Source organism: Phoxinus phoxinus (genome assembly GCF_949152265.1).
Source record: "Phoxinus phoxinus genome assembly, chromosome: 18".
Lineage (NCBI taxonomy): Eukaryota > Metazoa > Chordata > Actinopteri > Cypriniformes > Leuciscidae > Phoxinus > Phoxinus phoxinus.
The window spans coordinates 20,939,219-20,955,701 of record NC_136893.1 but is presented as its reverse complement, the minus strand read 5'-3'; the positions used below and the strand labels follow the sequence as shown (position 1 = coordinate 20,955,701).

Genomic DNA, 16,483 nt, shown 5'->3' with positions numbered 1-16,483 from the left:
TTCAAGCGCTGATCGTCGGTCTCGCAGCTCGGCCTGCCTCCCCAGCAGATCACGGATCTGCTTCTCCACGGACTCCAGCTCCAACCGCACCGAATGCAGCTCAAACGTGTCCTCACCTGCACTCAGAGGTAGACAAACATCCGATATATTCGCCATTATGACAGATGAACAATAAATTAGCAGTGATGCTACCAATATCACTACTAATTTAGGACTGAAATCATGGATAGAACCCGTATCCTTCCAGTGATTCGAGTGTAAATAAGACGGTCGATAGGCGAGACCACGCGTGCAAATGCTAGCGGGCTAACTTAACGTTAGAGATAGTAACGGAAGTTCGGAAAGTTGGATATAACCAGCGATATCAAAGCAATCCGATTGTTTTTTATAGAGAGTAACGTTAGTATCGGAGATATGTTCACATGCTCACAAACTAACAGTTAAGCGATTCGAAACACAAACTCCAAACACAACCAAAGCGGTTCGAACACAGACACAAACTTCAAACACAAACAGAGCGATTTCAGTGATTCGAGTGTAAATAATACGGTCGATAGGCGAGGCCACGCGTGCAATGCTAGCGGGCTATCGTTAGAGATAGTAACGGAAGTTCGGAAAGTTGGATATAACTAACGTTAGCGATATCAAAGCAATCCGATTGTTTTTTATAGAGAGTAGTATCGGAGATATGTTCACACGCTCACAAACTAACGTTAACAGTTAAGCGATTCGAACACAAACTCCAAACACAACCAAAGCGGTTCGACCACAGACACAAACTTCAAACACAAACAAGCGATTCGAAGCACAAGCACAAGCACAAACACAAACTTCAAACACAACAAGCGATTCGAAGCACAAGCACAAACACAAACTTTAAACACAACAAGCGATTCGAAGCACAAGCACAAACAAACTTCAAACACAACAAGCGATTCGAAGCACAAGCACAAACACAAACTTCAAACACAACAAGCGATTCGAAGCACAAGCACAAACACAAACTCCAACACAAACAGAGCGATTTCAGTGATTCGAGTGTAAATAAGACGGTCGATAGGCGAGGCCACGCGAGCAATGCTAGCGGGCTATCGTTAGAGATAGTAACGGAAGTTCGGAAAGTTGGATATAACTAGCGATATCAAAGCAATCCGATTGTTTTTTATAGAGAGTAGTATCGGAGATATGTTCACACGCTGGAAAAATAGAAAATGCTCGTTTCTAAATTAGTGTAAAGAACAAAATCAACGATTTATGAATCAAGTCGACGGAGCTTCAAACACAAACACAGCGCTCACTCGCGACGCATGCGCAGTCACTCATATGTGTTTTTCTGAAATTTAAACTCGCGACTGACACCTGTGGCCAAAAAACAGAACTGCTCTTCCTTTCTGCTCGCTCGTACGTGCACACTTCACAAGTCATCTGCTGCAAGGAGGTCAGGTCAACATTATGTTTACAGAGGTAAGAACAGTCAAATACATATATTGTTTGAGAAGTGTTCTGAGTGATCTGAAACGTTTAACATAAACGCGCTTGACGTCACGTCCGCAGACAGCGCGGGAAAAATCCGACCCGCCAGAAAATAGGAAAAATACGATACAGGCTTATAGGTGCACCCACTGTGAGCAGACAAGGTGTCAGTATGCTCATCAGGAGATGTTTGAGTCATAAATGGTAAAATAAAAAGGCTATTGTTTCGTTTATTTTGGGGAAAAAGTTCCATATAGCCCCTTTAAAGTAGAAAGACCGAAGTAGTTCTTTCTAGTAAAACGTATTCCAATAATATTTAGCCTAGGTACAAGTTCCAAAATTTTTACTGTAAAAAAATAATAAAATAAAATCATTCAGCATTCAGTGATATGGCTTCTCTGTCATGTGTCTGTATAACAGCAAACCCAGGAGTGTGTCCAAGCACAAGATATGCAGCAGCAATGTGTGCCCGGATACGTTTCGTGTCGTGTGTCAATGACAGTGGCTGTGCCAACAATGAGAAATGCTGCAACAATGGATGTGGACTTCAGTGTATGGCTCCAGTTACAGGTAATATATTAATTATGTTCTGTTATTTTAAAATGATATATTAATGTTATATTATTTATTATATTATATGCGGTCAATCGAAACAAAATTAATGAATTAATCGCACATTTTCTGTAAGTGCAAATAACATTCAAGTTCTTTTATATATTTTTATACTGTTATAATTTCACATTTAATCTCCAAATTAATGTCGAAACAACAAAGACAGTAGCTAATATTTGTTTAATGGCTTTTTTTATTAAAGAGGGCATCACTGATATACTGTATAACTGTATTTTTTGTTCTTAATTGTAGTCATTAATAATTATAGGTGTTCAGCATTACAGTATAATTGAAAGCTATCATTTTTAACATTTATTTGTATATAACTGATAATTAAAGAACTTTAAAACAATCTTTTGAAAAATGTTCACACTCATGTCACATTTACAATGTTCTCTTCAATATATCAGGGCTCTTTTTTTTTTCTTTCTCTGTCATGTGTCTGTATAACAGCAAGTAATGACAGTGATATTGAAAGTGTTATTGCAATAGTAATATTTCTTTAGTTAATATTTTATTTAGCAATAAATAATAATCGTAATTATTACTATCAGTCATATTAATTTTACAAAATTGTGCAGCTCTAGACGTTATGATCATGAACAATTCAAACTCTTCTCACTGAGGCCTCAAATTTCACCATATTCATAATGAACTGAAAATATCTTTAAACTTCATAACATAGGTCTTTAACGTTGTTTCACGACATTGCTTTGGTAAAGTATCTGTCAAACTAATCTCACTAGTCTAGTGGTAATGGGTATTAAAATCGGACACTCTGCGTAATTGCATCTTTTACAGTAGTTCAAACAACTGTAGAGTGAAGGGTGTATGTTTTTACAGTTCAAATAAATAAGTTTATTGCTAATGTTGTTTTTTTATTGCTCTCTCTAAGCAAATTTTTTGGATTTTTAGGCAACATAAAAAAATAAGGGAGTGTTTTAAAATGTAGTCTCACCTCAATTTAAGTTATGCTGTACTGTAATAATGAAGTTATTTTCCAATACCTTTCACGTAAAGAAGCTCAAAGAGTGGTTCCTGAGGACCTTTCCCGAGTCCTCATAATTAAAATGGCTTAAACAAACATTGTTTTATTAAAAATGCAGAAAGTTTTCTGTGATGAGTAGGTTTAGCGTTAGGGAACAGAATATAGGCCTACAGTTTGTACAGTATAAAAACCATTACGCCTGTGGAAAGTCCTAATAATGATAGGTGCACCAACGTGTGTTTTTGAGACCGGTGTTTTTTTGTGTGATCCAAAGATTGATTACGGCCCAGCTGAGAGACCCATAGTGCCCCAGCACACAATTCATCTTGGTGTACTGTAGTCCCAACATATAGTGTGTTTTGTCCATCTAGCTTTCTGTAGACTGCCTATGGACGCTGGACCTTGTGAAGCATACATGCCCATGTGGGCCTTCGATTCTGCTGCGGGAAAGTGTGTGTCCTTCATATATGGAGGCTGCAAGGGAAATGGCAACAAGTTCAACAGCCAGAAAGAGTGTGAAGAGTCATGCGGAGTGAGAAACGGTAGGACACACACATTACACTGGGGGTAATAAACAGGGACGGATTACGAACATATCAATATCACTTCGCCAAATGATTTCAGTTATTCCAAAGATCCTTACAGCCTACAACAGCAAAAGAACCAAAACCGACAAATTAAACATGACATTTTAAAGTAGAAAGACCGAAATAGTTCTTTCTAGTAAAACGTATTCCAATAATATTTAGCTTGGGTACAACTTCCAAAACTTCCACCTTTTTTTTTTCTTTTTTTTTTACAGTGAAAATTCATTCAGTGATATGGCTTCTCTGTCATGTCTGTATAACAGCAAAGCCAGGAGTGTGTCCAAGCACAAACTATGAAGTAGAAGTGTGCCCGGATACGTTTTGTGTTGTGCCTCTTTTTTTTTCTTTTCTTTTTTTTTACTAATTAATTTATCGCACATTTTCTGTAATTAAGCTCAATTACACCTAGCATTCAAGGTATTTTATATATTTTTAAAATTGTAATATTTTCACGTTTAATCTCAATTAATGTCGGAATAACATAGACAGTAGCTGATATTTTAAATGTTAATTTAATGGCGTCTTTTTATGAAAGAGGGCATCACTGATACCAATTCTGCTGCTGATGTCTCTATGAAATAGACCCCCCCCCCCCCCCCCCTAATATTAGTCATTAATTATAGGCATTCAGCATTACAGTATAATTGAAATCTATCAATTTGAACATTTATTAGGCTTTAAAAAATAACAATTTATAATTTAAGTGAACTAAAAAAAGTCTTCACAAAAACGCATTATAAATGTCACATTTACCTGTGCTCTTCAATCTATCAGGGCTCTTTTTTTCTTTTTCATTTTTTTTTTTTCTTCTGTCATGTTTATATAACAGTAAAGCCAGGAGTGTGTCCAAGGACAAACTTTGAAGTAAGGTGTATCAAGAAGGGTGAAGAGTTGTGTGCCGATGACAGTGAGTGTCCCAAAAAAGAGAAATGCTGCAGCACTGAATGCGGTGGACGTCAGTGTACGGCTCCAGTTACAGGTATTGTATTATATGTATACTATGGGCAGGGGCGCCATTAAGAGTTTTAAGGGTATGCCAGAAAGAAGTTTGGAAATTCCTCCAGTTGAATGCATTTTCAGGGAAACACACGGCTAAAGTAGTTCCAGGCAGGTTTTTACCGCGTTGCATGTTCATATCACTTCGCCAAATGATTTCAGTTATTTCAAAGGTCCTTACAGCAACAGCAGAAGCAAAAACTCCAGTGAAAAAGACATTCAGTGATCTGGCTTCTGTCATGTGTCTGTATAACAGCAAAGCCAGGAGTGTGTCCAAGCAGAAAATATGAAGCAGGACTGTGTGCCCTGATACGTTTCGTGTCGTGTGTCAATGACAGTGACTGTGCCAACAATGAGAAATGCTGCAGCAATGGATGTGGACTTCAGTGTATGGCTCCAGTTACAGGTAATGTATTATATTATGTGCGGTCAATCGATAAAAAATATTAACTACGGTAATTAATTGCACGACATTCAAGTACTTTTATATACTGTAATTTCACTTTTAATCTCCAAATTAATGTAGAAACAACAAAGACAATGGATGATATTTCAAATATTTATTTTATGGCATCCTTCTATGAAAGAGGGCATCACTGATATCAATACTACTCCTGATGTCTCTATGAAATTTTTTTTTTTTTTTTTAGCTAATATTTGTTTAATGGCTTTTTTTTATGAAAGGGCATCACTGATATACTCATGAACTGTTTTTTTTTTTTCTTAATTGTAGTCATTAATTATTATAGGTGTTCAGCATTACAGTATAATTGAAAGCTATCAATTTTAACATTTATTTATATATAACTGGTAATTTAAGTGAACTTTAAAACAATTTTTTAAAACAATGATAGGTGCACCAACGTGTGTGTTTTTGAGACCGGTGTTTTTGTGTGATCCAAAGATTGATTACGGCCCAGCTGAGAGACCCATAGTGACCCAGCACACAATTCATCTTGGTGTAGTCCCAACATATAGTGTGTTTTGTCCATCTAGCTTTCTGTAGACTGCCTATGGACGCTGGACCTTGTGAAGCATGCATGCCCATGTGGGCCTTCGATTCTGCTGCGGGAAAGTGTGTGTCCTTCATATATGGAGGCTGCAAGGGAAATGGCAACAAGTTCAACAGCCAGAAAGAGTGTGAAGAGTCATGCGGAGTGAGAAACGGTAGGACACACACATTACACTGGGGGTAATACACAGGGACTGATTACGAACATTTCAATATCACTTCGCCAAATGAGTTCAGTTATTTCAAAGATCCTTACAGCCTACAAGAGCAAAAGAACCAAAACCGACAAATTAAACATGACATTTTAAAGTAGAAAGACTGAAATAGTTATTTCTAGTAAAACGTATTCCAATAATATTTAGCTTAGGTACAACTTCCAAAACTTCCCTTTTTTTTTTTTTTTTAACAGTGAAAATTCATTCAGTGATATGGCTTCTCTGTCATGTCTGTATAACAGCAAAGCCAGGAGTGTGTCCAAGCACAAACTATAAAGTAGAAGTGTGTGCCCGGATACGTTTTGTGTTGTCTTTTTTTTTTTTTTTTTTTTTACTAATTAATTTATCACACATTTTCTGTAATTAAGCTCAATTACACCTAGCATTCAAGGTATTTTATATATTTTTAAAATTGTAATATTTTCACGTTTAATCTCAATTAATGTCGGAATAACATAGACAGTAGCTGATATTTTAAATGTTAATTTAATGGCGTCTTTTTATGAAAGAGGGCATCACTGATACCAATTCTGCTGCTGATGTCTCTATGAAATAGACCCCCCCCCCCCCCCCCCCCTAATATTAGTCATTAATTATAGGCATTCAGCATTGCAGTATAATTGAAATCTATCAATTTGAACATTTATTAGGCTTTAAAAAATAACAATTTATAATTTAAGTGAACTAAAAAAAGTCTTCACAAAAACGCATTATAATAAATGTCACATTTACCTGTGCTCTTCAATCTATCAGGGCTCTTTTTTTCTTTTTCATTTTTTTTTTCTTCTGTCATGTTTATATAACAGTAAAGCCAGGAGTGTGTCCAAGGACAAACTTTGAAGTAAGGTGTATCAAGAAGGGTGAAGAGTTGTGTGCCGATGACAGTGAGTGTCCCAAAAAAGAGAAATGCTGCAGCACTGAATGCGGTGGACGTCAGTGTACGGCTCCAGTTACAGGTATTGTATTATATGTATACTATGGGCAGGGGCGCCATTAAGAGTTTTAAGGGTATGCCAGAAAGAAGTTTGGAAATTCCTCCAGTTGAATGCATTTTCAGGGAAACACACGGCTAAAGTAGTTCCAGGCAGGTTTTTACCGCGTTGCATGTTCATATCACTTCGCCAAACGATTTCAGTTATTTCAAAGGTCCTTACAGCAACAGCAGAAGCAAAAACTCCAGTGAAAAAGACATTCAGTGATTGGCTTCTGTCATGTGTCTGTATAACAGCAAAGCCAGGAGTGTGTCCAAGCAGAAAATATGAAGCAGCAGTGTGTGCCCGGATACGTTTCGTGTCGTGTGTCAATGACAGTGACTGTGCCAACAATGAGAAATGCTGCAGCAATGGATGTGGACTTCAGTGTATGGCTCAAGTTACAGGTAATGTATTATATTATGTGCGGTCAATCGATAAAAAATATTAACTACGGTAATTAATCGCACCTGACATTCAAGTACTTTTATATACTGTAATTTCACTTTTAATCTCCAAATTAATGTAGAAACAACAAAGACAATGGATGATATTTCAAATATTTCTTTAATGGCATCCTTCTATGAAAGGTCATCACTGATATCAATACTACTCCTGATGTCTCTATGAAATTGATTTTAATTGTTTTTTTAGTTATAGGCATTCAGCATTACAGTATAATTGAAAGCTATCAATTTTAACATTCATTAGGCTTTAAATATAACCATTTATAATTTAAGTGAACTTAAAACAATATAATAAATTTCACATTTACCTGTGCTCTTCAATATATCAGAGCTAATTGTTTTCTTTGTCTTGTGTCTGTATAACAGTGAAGCCAGGAGTTTGTCCAATCACAAACAATGGAACAATAATGTGTTTAGTGAAGGGTGAAGAGTTGTGTGCCGGTGACAGTGAGTGTCCCAACAATCAGAAATGCTGCAGCACTATGTGTAATGGACTTGACTGTATGGCTCCAGTTACAGGTATTTTATACTACGGGCAGGGGTGCCATTAAGAGTTTAAGGGGGGTATGCAATAAATAATTTTGGGCCCCTTCCAGTTTTTTTTTTTTTTTTTTTTTTTTTTTTTCTACGTTTAATATGAAATTTTAATTTATTAGTTAACATTTATATTATTTCAAGTAACATTGAAATACTTTTTTTTTTTTTTTAAGCAACGTAAATGATTAAGGTTTTAATTTAGTTACAGTTTTAGTAAATTTTTGTTGTAATGTCATTTTATGATTGAAGGCCAGGATCACTGATACTAAAATTGGTATAGTCTCTGAATGATTATTATTATTATTCTTTTAATGATAGACATTAAACATTACAGAGTAATTGAAAGCTATCAATTTCAACATTTATTAGGCTTAAACATTTTTTTTTTGTGTGTGTGAAATTAAAACAATCTTCCCATTAACCCATTATAATAAATGACATGCATATTGCCAAAAGTATTGGTACATCCCTCCAAATCTTTGCATTCCAGTTTTCTAATAACTCCCATGGCCACAGTTGTATAAAATCAAGCACCTAAGCATGCAGACTCTTCTACAAACATTTGTGAAAAAATGGGTCGCTCTCAGGAGCTCAGTGAATTCAAGTGTGGTACCGTGATAGGTTGCCATTTGTGAAATTTCCTCATTACTAAATATTCCAGTGTTAGTGGTATTATAACAGAGTGGGGTCAGCGCATGCTGAGGCTCACAGTGCGCAGAAGTCTCCAACTTTCTGCAGTCAATAGCTACAGACCTCCGAACTGTGGCCTTCAGATTAGCTCAAGAACCGTGCATAGAGCGCTTCATGGAATGACCCCTTCCTGTTCCAACATGACTGCGCACAAGTGCACAGAGCACGGTCCATAAAGACATGGATGAGCCAGTTTGGTGTGGAGGAACTTGACTGGCCTGCACCGAGTCCTGACCTCTACCCGATATAACCCCTTCGGGATGATTTCGAGCGGAGACTTCAAGCCAGGCCTTCTCACCCAACATCAGTGCCTGACATCACAAATGCGCTTCTAGAAGAATGATCAAATTCCCATAAACGCACCTTGTGGAAAGCCTTCCCAGAAGAGTTGAAGCTGTTATAGCTGCAAAGGGTGGGCCAACTCCATATTAAACCTTACGGATTAAGTATGGGATGTCAGTTTGTGCATACAGAAATATGTCAACATATCGGGGCTAAAACAAAAATCTGTCATGTGTCTGCATTGCCAGGAGTGTCTAATCGCAGACGATGGAAAAATGTTTAGTGAAGGGTGAAGAGTTGTGTGACTGAGTCCCAACAATCAGAAATGCTGCAGCACTATATGTAATGGACTTGACTGTATGGCTCCAGTTACAGATATTATATTACATTGTAGTATATAATATTATATATACTACGGGCAGGGGCCTGATAAGATGTTTAAGGGGGGTATGCAAGAGAATTTTGTTAAACGTTATATTAACATTTATAATAGTTAACATTTATATTTCAAGTTCACCACGGGGATGAAAGCTTAAATCTGATTGGTTGCCGAAGATTCTAAGGTGTGCAGTAGTTTTCAGGGAAAATTTTAGTTATTACAGACTGCAAAAGATCCAAAAACCCCCAGTAAAAAATATATTCAGCATTCAGTGATATGGCTTCTTTGTCATGTGTCTGTATAACAGAAAACCCAGGAGTTTGTCCAGGAAGAAAACACAAACCAGCAATGTGTGCCCTGATAAGTTTCGTGTCGTGTGTCAATGACAGTGACTGTTCCAACAATGAGAAATGCTGCAGCAATGGATGTGGACTTCAGTGTATGGCTCCAGTTACAGGTATTATTATATTATATTTAACGTCAGGTCTCGTACAATTAGGCGTCGGGCAAAACGGCCTCAGATGGAAGCATAAAAGTTTCAAATTGCAACTAACTAGTTTGTATATTGGCAAAATCTAGTGAAGGTAAAGAAATCTTTCGAGCTATTTTAGACTGTTTTTATAAAAACAGGCTGCTTTGTTTACAGAGGTTAGCAGATAAATGGCTTAATGTATGTTAGTGCTGTCAGTCATTACAAAAGAAAAATTAACTAATCACACTTTTTTTCTGTAATTAATCACGATTAAGAACATTGAGATTACAATACAAAAATAGAAGAAAAGAAAAATCCCCAGTTGCACCAAATTAATGTACTGTAGAAACGGCATAAAAATTGTATATTTTAAATATTTGTTTTAATGGCAACTTTTTATGAATTAAGGCCAGGATCACTGATACTAATATTTGTAATGTCTCTGTTTTTATATATTAATACATTTAATAATAGACATTTAACATTACAGTAATTTTGAAAGCCACAATTTCAACATTTATTAGGCTTAAACTTTTAATTTAAGTTAACTTTTTTAACAATCTTGACAGCCGTGGCCTTCCTACATGTCTAAAATATACATATACACAGAATTGGAATAAAGTTGTCAAACATTTTACAGTCTTAACTACATAAATTATAAATGAAATAGAGAATAGCTTTAATAAGGCTTAATCTGTTACCTTTGTTCTTTGATTAACATTAATGGCCGACGTCCCAGCAACTGGTTTCTTAGGCTGCTGTCACTTTAAGATCTGCCGCTTCCAAAATGTTGCAAACTAAACGTTCTACATTTGATCTAAGATAATTTCTCAAATGTGTGTAAAGTCTAAATCTGGAAAGAACGTACGCACAAAACGTTTTTTTTTTTTTCATTTGGTTGACAGGTTTTAAGGTGTGCAGTTATTTTCAGGGAAACGCACGGCTAAAGTAGTTCCAGGCAGATCTTGACCGCCTTACGAATATGTCCATATGACTTCACCAAATGATTTCAGTTATATCAAAGGTCCTTACAGCAAAAGAACCAAAAAGAACCTGTGAAAAATTAATTCAGCATTCAGTGATATGGCTCTTGTCATGTGTCTGTATAGCAGCAAAGCCAGGAGTGTGTCCAATCAGATATTACAAAAAACCAAAGTGTGATGAGTCGTGTGCCAATGACGGTGGCTGTCCCAACAATGAGAAATGCTGCAGCACTGGATGTGGACATGAATGTATGCCTCCAAATACAGGTATTTTATTATTGTATATTACAGGGATGAATGCTTGAATCTGATTGGTTGATTACGTTGTAAGGTGTGTAATTATTTTCAGGAAAATGCACGGCTAAAGTAGTTCCAGGCGGGTCTTGACCGCATTCGGAACATGTCCATATCAATTCACGAAACCATTTCAGTTATTTGAAAGGTCCTTACAGCCTACAACAGCAAAAGCACCAAAACCCACTACGACACTGACCAAGCAAATAAATATATTAAACAATAGGATTAAAAACAACAAATTATTTTTTTTTTTTAATTAGTGGAATATTTGATTTCGGTCTTTTGAATATACAGGTGAAACTCAAAAAATTTGAATCTTGTGCAAAAGTTAACTTATTAGTTAACCAAGTCAACTAATATATTATATAGACTCATTACATGCAAAGTGAGATATTTCAAGCCTTTGTGTTATAATTTTGATTGGCTTATGAAAAACTTTTCACAATATTCTAATTTTGAATTTGGGGTTTTCAGAAATTGTCAGCCATAATCAAAATTATAACAAAGGCGTGAAATATCTCACTTTGCATGAGTATATAATATATTAGTTATAAATTACAATGCAAGTAAAACTAGCTTTTCATGCTTTGTGTTTTTTGCTGAATGTCACTAAATGGCCAATCTGAATCTCTATCCATATAGCCTAGGTGCCCTACTGAAGGGGAATCCAATGTGTGCCGAATACTGTTCCCATGATGGTCAGTGCCCTGCCGGACAGAAATGCTGCTTAACCACCCCTGGTCATGCATGGGGGGAGGGATGTGTTGCTGAATTGCACATGCGTAGAATCAATCATATTGGAGAATTTAATGTTGAAAAAGTCATGTTGCCTTAGCCATGTACCTATCCTATAAATTGTTGTATTCTTTGTGCTGTTGGGATTCTCTGTATGAGGTTGTAATGGCCGTGATTAAAGCACATTCAAAGGCATTATTTGGACTCTGTCTATTAATACTGTTGCAGGCTAGACACTAGGGCTGCATTCCAAACCGCATACTCAATGAGTAGGTACTTAATTTCAAATAAGTACTTACTTAATGAGCGCTAAAAGAGTAGGTACTTTATAGCCAAATCTCGTTAAGTATGAATGCGAACCGGACATCTGCCATGTTGACGTTATCATGTGACCTACGACGCGTTATCACAAGTGCAACAACTTAAAAGATTTGAACGACACGTTTAATTCATCTATCTGTAAATATCTTGATATTGATTAAACTTGCTCATTTTATGGTCTTTTTAAAGAAACTGCTGCCCATTTATTTTGAGAATACATTTAGGGTTGATTTAAGTTCTTATATTTAACCCTACTTATGTGACCCACCGTTTTATCCTTAACGATATTATTTATTTTTATTACGAAATCCCAAAATTGTCATCTCTTGAATGTTGTGTAAAAGGCGGCTATTCGGCCCAATTTCCGGTTTCCAAATAGCCGGTAAGGAAGCGCATGTTCAAGTCTCTCCAGCGTTTTAAAGGAATTTTGGTTGAATAAGACACGTTCTCATATGCAATTATCTCGTTTTAATCTGACTCCGTGAATTAAATAAGTTCAATGTGCAATAAGGTTATGTTTAAACTTAAATAGTTACAACATGATGTAATGAGAATTTAAACCATTTGTACCCAGCATAAATGTTACCAGCGAGAGAGCGAGAGAGCGAGAGAGCGAGAGAGCGAGAGAGCGAGAGAGCGAGAGAGCGAGAGAGCGAGAGAGCGAGAGAGCGAGAGAGCGAGAGAGCGAGAGAGCGAGAGAGCGACCCTCTCCCCAGCTTGGCATCCAAAGACAAGAGACAGAACAACCGTTACATCCTGTTTTGTCACTTCCCCGACCGTGTGATTTTAACACCTAGGTGTGAGATATTCAAACTGACCAATCAGAGCATCACAATTTTCCCCATTGTCCCAAACCTCCGGCCCACAGGCCCATATCACCGCTATGCTGGAAATGTCTTAATGAAAAGCAGTGTCTTTGTTGCATTGAAATAATCTTGGATTATTTCCAACCTTACAGTCCGCGGCTTGGCACCATTGGCAATACAGATGGAATTCAAAGGTGGCACAATGCAGAGAGACATGCTTTCTGGTGTGTGCAGTTGTATCTTCAGACTTTTCGTCCAGGCTTTGTGGCAATAACCGTTTGTCAGTGTTCAGTCTTTGTTCACCATGCAGGGCTGCTGCATGAGGAGGCTCCATCAAATGGTCTTTCGCCGTTCATAGATGTGCAATTCGTCCGTCACACCTCCACAAGAACAGGCACTGAATCTGGGAGCAAACGAGTGGGACAGCAATCTGGCAGTTGTGTCTTTCTGAACCAGGACACAGGACATGAACTTCAGTAGCAGTGATCCTGTGATTTAAGAGAGCATCCAATACAACAAACAGCAAAAGTAGACACATGGCATTTGTTATTGGTCAACGGGTTGATATGGTCAGATTCAAATTTGTCTCTGGCAAAAAGCCCTTAAGTATTTAGGAACACGGTCAAGGGAGGACAAACGAAGATCAACAAGTTCTTACACTGTTTCAGGAAACACTCAAATAAATTTCATCACAACAAAACAACAAATGCTGGTTTTTAACCTCATTTCATGTAGAGTTTCTGTAAAACATTTAGTGTAACCCAAACGCAGAGATTCAGTTTAATCAATGTCCAAAAACATTGTTGTAGGTCAAATGGTCAAAATACAAATATGCAAGGTATGCAACAATATTTCATGTAATATCAATAATAATATTCAATCAAAAATCATGAAGAAATACATATATAATAATCATTGTTTGTTCAGTTATCTTCCAATGTAAGCCACCTATGCAGATTTAAGAAGTGACTTTGGCATAATACAAGAATGGAGATCGTTCATTCCTTGTAACAGTGTGTGTTTTTTTTGTGTTTGTGTGTTTAGTCATATGACAGTTTGGTGTGTTTTTTTGGGGTGTGTGTGTGTGTTTTTTGGGGGGGTGTGTGTGTGTTGCTGACTAAGTCACAGTCGATGACAGGGTTGAATTGTAATTTTTTGTAATTGATTGAAGCTTTCACACTTCAGATCTAGTTTGTTTTTATAATGTGTCTGTTATTAGAGGCATTGTTGAGAAATCATGGGCCCTATGATTTTCCAACCACACCAATAACAATCAGTTAAACATTTTTGAATTTTAATAGCAGGTCTGTCTTTGCTTTAGAATTTGTATTATCAATTTGTGACTGTAGCCATTAATGTGTACGTTATAGTGTTTTCCCATGAGTCAGTAATGTTTACGGTCATCATGGGATCAGCTTTGCCATCCTATGTGTGTGAAGCTGTCTGAATCTGTTCAGTGTGATGATGGACAATAGATCATTAGTGAAGTGTCACTTTTTGGGCTCTACACATAAGAAGATAAAGATGGCATAGTGTTCAGCGGTAAATGGAGGTGTGTGTTCAGTGTTCATGCCTAAGAGATGGGTGGAATCAAATATGACAATTGTGTTGTAAATTTGGATCCAGTTCTAACTGGGAGGCCATAGTTATGCAGTAGTGTGTTGCTGTGTGGTGTGAGTGGCCTCTTGAGTTGTCATTTCACCCATCTTTTTAAGCTCAGGTTATTTTCTACAATCCCGCTGCTTTGGTGCAGGTGGAGTCCGGCCCGTCTTGGCGTCCGTCCCCCGAGGAATTGCAGTGTTAAAACCTGAGACAGGAACAAATGCAGAGAAAACCACAGTTAATTCAGATATTTTCAACAGTTTCAAATTTTTAATTCCTGTTTTCACATGAAACCGAGTTTCATTGACCAGGTCTAAATTGTTGCTGTTTCAGGACTATGTGTGACACCTAAAGCTGCTCTTGGTTCAGTCTTCAGTCTGCTTGTGTCATGAGCATTAGAGATCCCAGTTCTGCTGGGGAAATCTTCTGGATTCATCTGAGTTTTTAAGTTGCTCTCATTACAATCAGATCTGTGGGCAGGAATTTGTTCACCTGGATCGGTGTTGCCTATTTATGGTGTCATTCACACATTTTGTTAGTGCAGATATTTTTTTTTTACCTGCAAGAAACTGTGGTATCTGTCTGCTGTTTAGCATTTCACACCCACCTCGTAATTTTACTTCTCTGATCAGATTTCAGTTTTATTTGGCTGTTACCTGTGCCACACTTATTTGCAAACGTAAAAGCACATCCTCTGCCCTTTTGGCACTGGTTAACATCCCAATAGAATCTAATTCTAAAGACTGATGTCACACTTTTCCAATTAATGCCCTGCTTGGCGATTATAACACAATGTATATTAGAATTCGAGTTATAATACAATTATGTTATATTTAAAATAATATAAGGTAAATAATATTATTTCTGGTCTCTGGAACAACTTTGTTGTCAAAGTATTTGTTTTTTCAAAAGGCGATTATTTTTATCCGGCCCTTGCTCTGTACGTTCTCGTGTCAATACATTTGATTATGAAAAGATATTTGGTTCAGGCGGGCTGACAAAATATATATGTTCGCCGTTTCTCTTTTTATATTTCAAATGCCTATTCTTTCATTTTTAGTCTCTTTGAGAACTACGTGAAGGCAAAATTACTATTTTAATATTTAATTATTCTCTTTTGACTCTTTAATATTATTTTACCCGCTTAGATTAGGAAACTGTCGCTTTGAGGTCCTTACCCAGTAGGTCTCTGGCACAAGCGTTCAGTCCTGAAGATCAGGAGCAGAGGCAATGGCTACATATCTGGGATTTTGCCGTAATCCCTACACGCAACAATCAAAGATACATTCAGTAGCCCTCAAGGATGCCCTTCAGGAACTTAATTCAACGGTTTTACTTTAGTAGGTTTTGGCCACCATTAAAGATGCCAGTAGATTAACTTTACTTCTTCTTTAATGGCTTTGGATTGGCCAAGCCCGTGATGGTTCACGTGCACTTACTTACAGTAACATTAAATTAGAACAGAAGTCATCGGAAGTATCCAAGCTAGATTAATCGACCAGCCTCTAACTGGTCCTAGACGGACATACTCATCCTCCCACCCAAGCAGCCTGCAAACTTCCTGATATCAGTTTTTAGCCGTCGCTAAACTCTGAAGCAGCCTTGTGGTAACATACGAATCCGTCAATCTTATTTGGGAAAAACAATCTCGGAGTCATTTAGAATTAATTCAAACGTAACAATGCATAAATTTTGTTCAAGATTCAGAGTTACTGAACCCTAATGCGCGACGTTCTGTGGAACTTTGAATATGAGTGTTTTGTTGTTTCAGGATTTTTAAATTCATTCTTGTTACAAATTTGAAAATTAACAATTATTTCATGCTTTTTAATCTCATTTGTGTTAAAGTTCAAGCTTTCAAATTTAATATAGAGTTTTTCAAGATTAGTTTAGGTTTAGTATAGGATATTAATGCTTTCAATGTAGTTTTGGGCCTAACGGTGGGCCAGAGGCATTAAAGGGTTAAGCGTTTGGAAGCAGCATGGACAATAGCATTTAGCTTAGCCTAGATCTGATTTCTAGCCTGTGTAAATCATGTCATCCTGTTTTTCCAAACTT

The 16,483-nt window shown here is 37.0% G+C and overlaps 1 protein-coding gene across 2 annotated transcripts in view; it reads left to right on the top strand.

The window, feature by feature from the left end:
* LOC306986448 (papilin-like) overlaps positions 1 to 16,483 on the top strand; it is a 46,280-nt gene that overhangs the window by 7,174 nt on the left and 22,623 nt on the right. Inside the window, exons 3-11 of one of the 2 annotated variants that reach the window (XM_079589676.1) lie at positions 1,894 to 2,043; positions 3,445 to 3,615; positions 4,490 to 4,639; positions 4,913 to 5,062; positions 5,653 to 5,823; positions 6,690 to 6,839; positions 7,112 to 7,261; positions 7,688 to 7,840; positions 9,517 to 9,666. In XM_079589676.1, coding sequence (XP_079445802.1) covers positions 1,894 to 2,043; positions 3,445 to 3,615; positions 4,490 to 4,639; positions 4,913 to 5,062; positions 5,653 to 5,823; positions 6,690 to 6,839; positions 7,112 to 7,261; positions 7,688 to 7,840; positions 9,517 to 9,666 — 1,395 coding nt within the window. The remainder of the gene's footprint in view (positions 1 to 1,893; positions 2,044 to 3,444; positions 3,616 to 4,489; positions 4,640 to 4,912; positions 5,063 to 5,652; positions 5,824 to 6,689; positions 6,840 to 7,111; positions 7,262 to 7,687; positions 7,841 to 9,516; positions 9,667 to 16,483) is intronic. The other variant, XM_079589677.1, reaches the window with a different exon arrangement.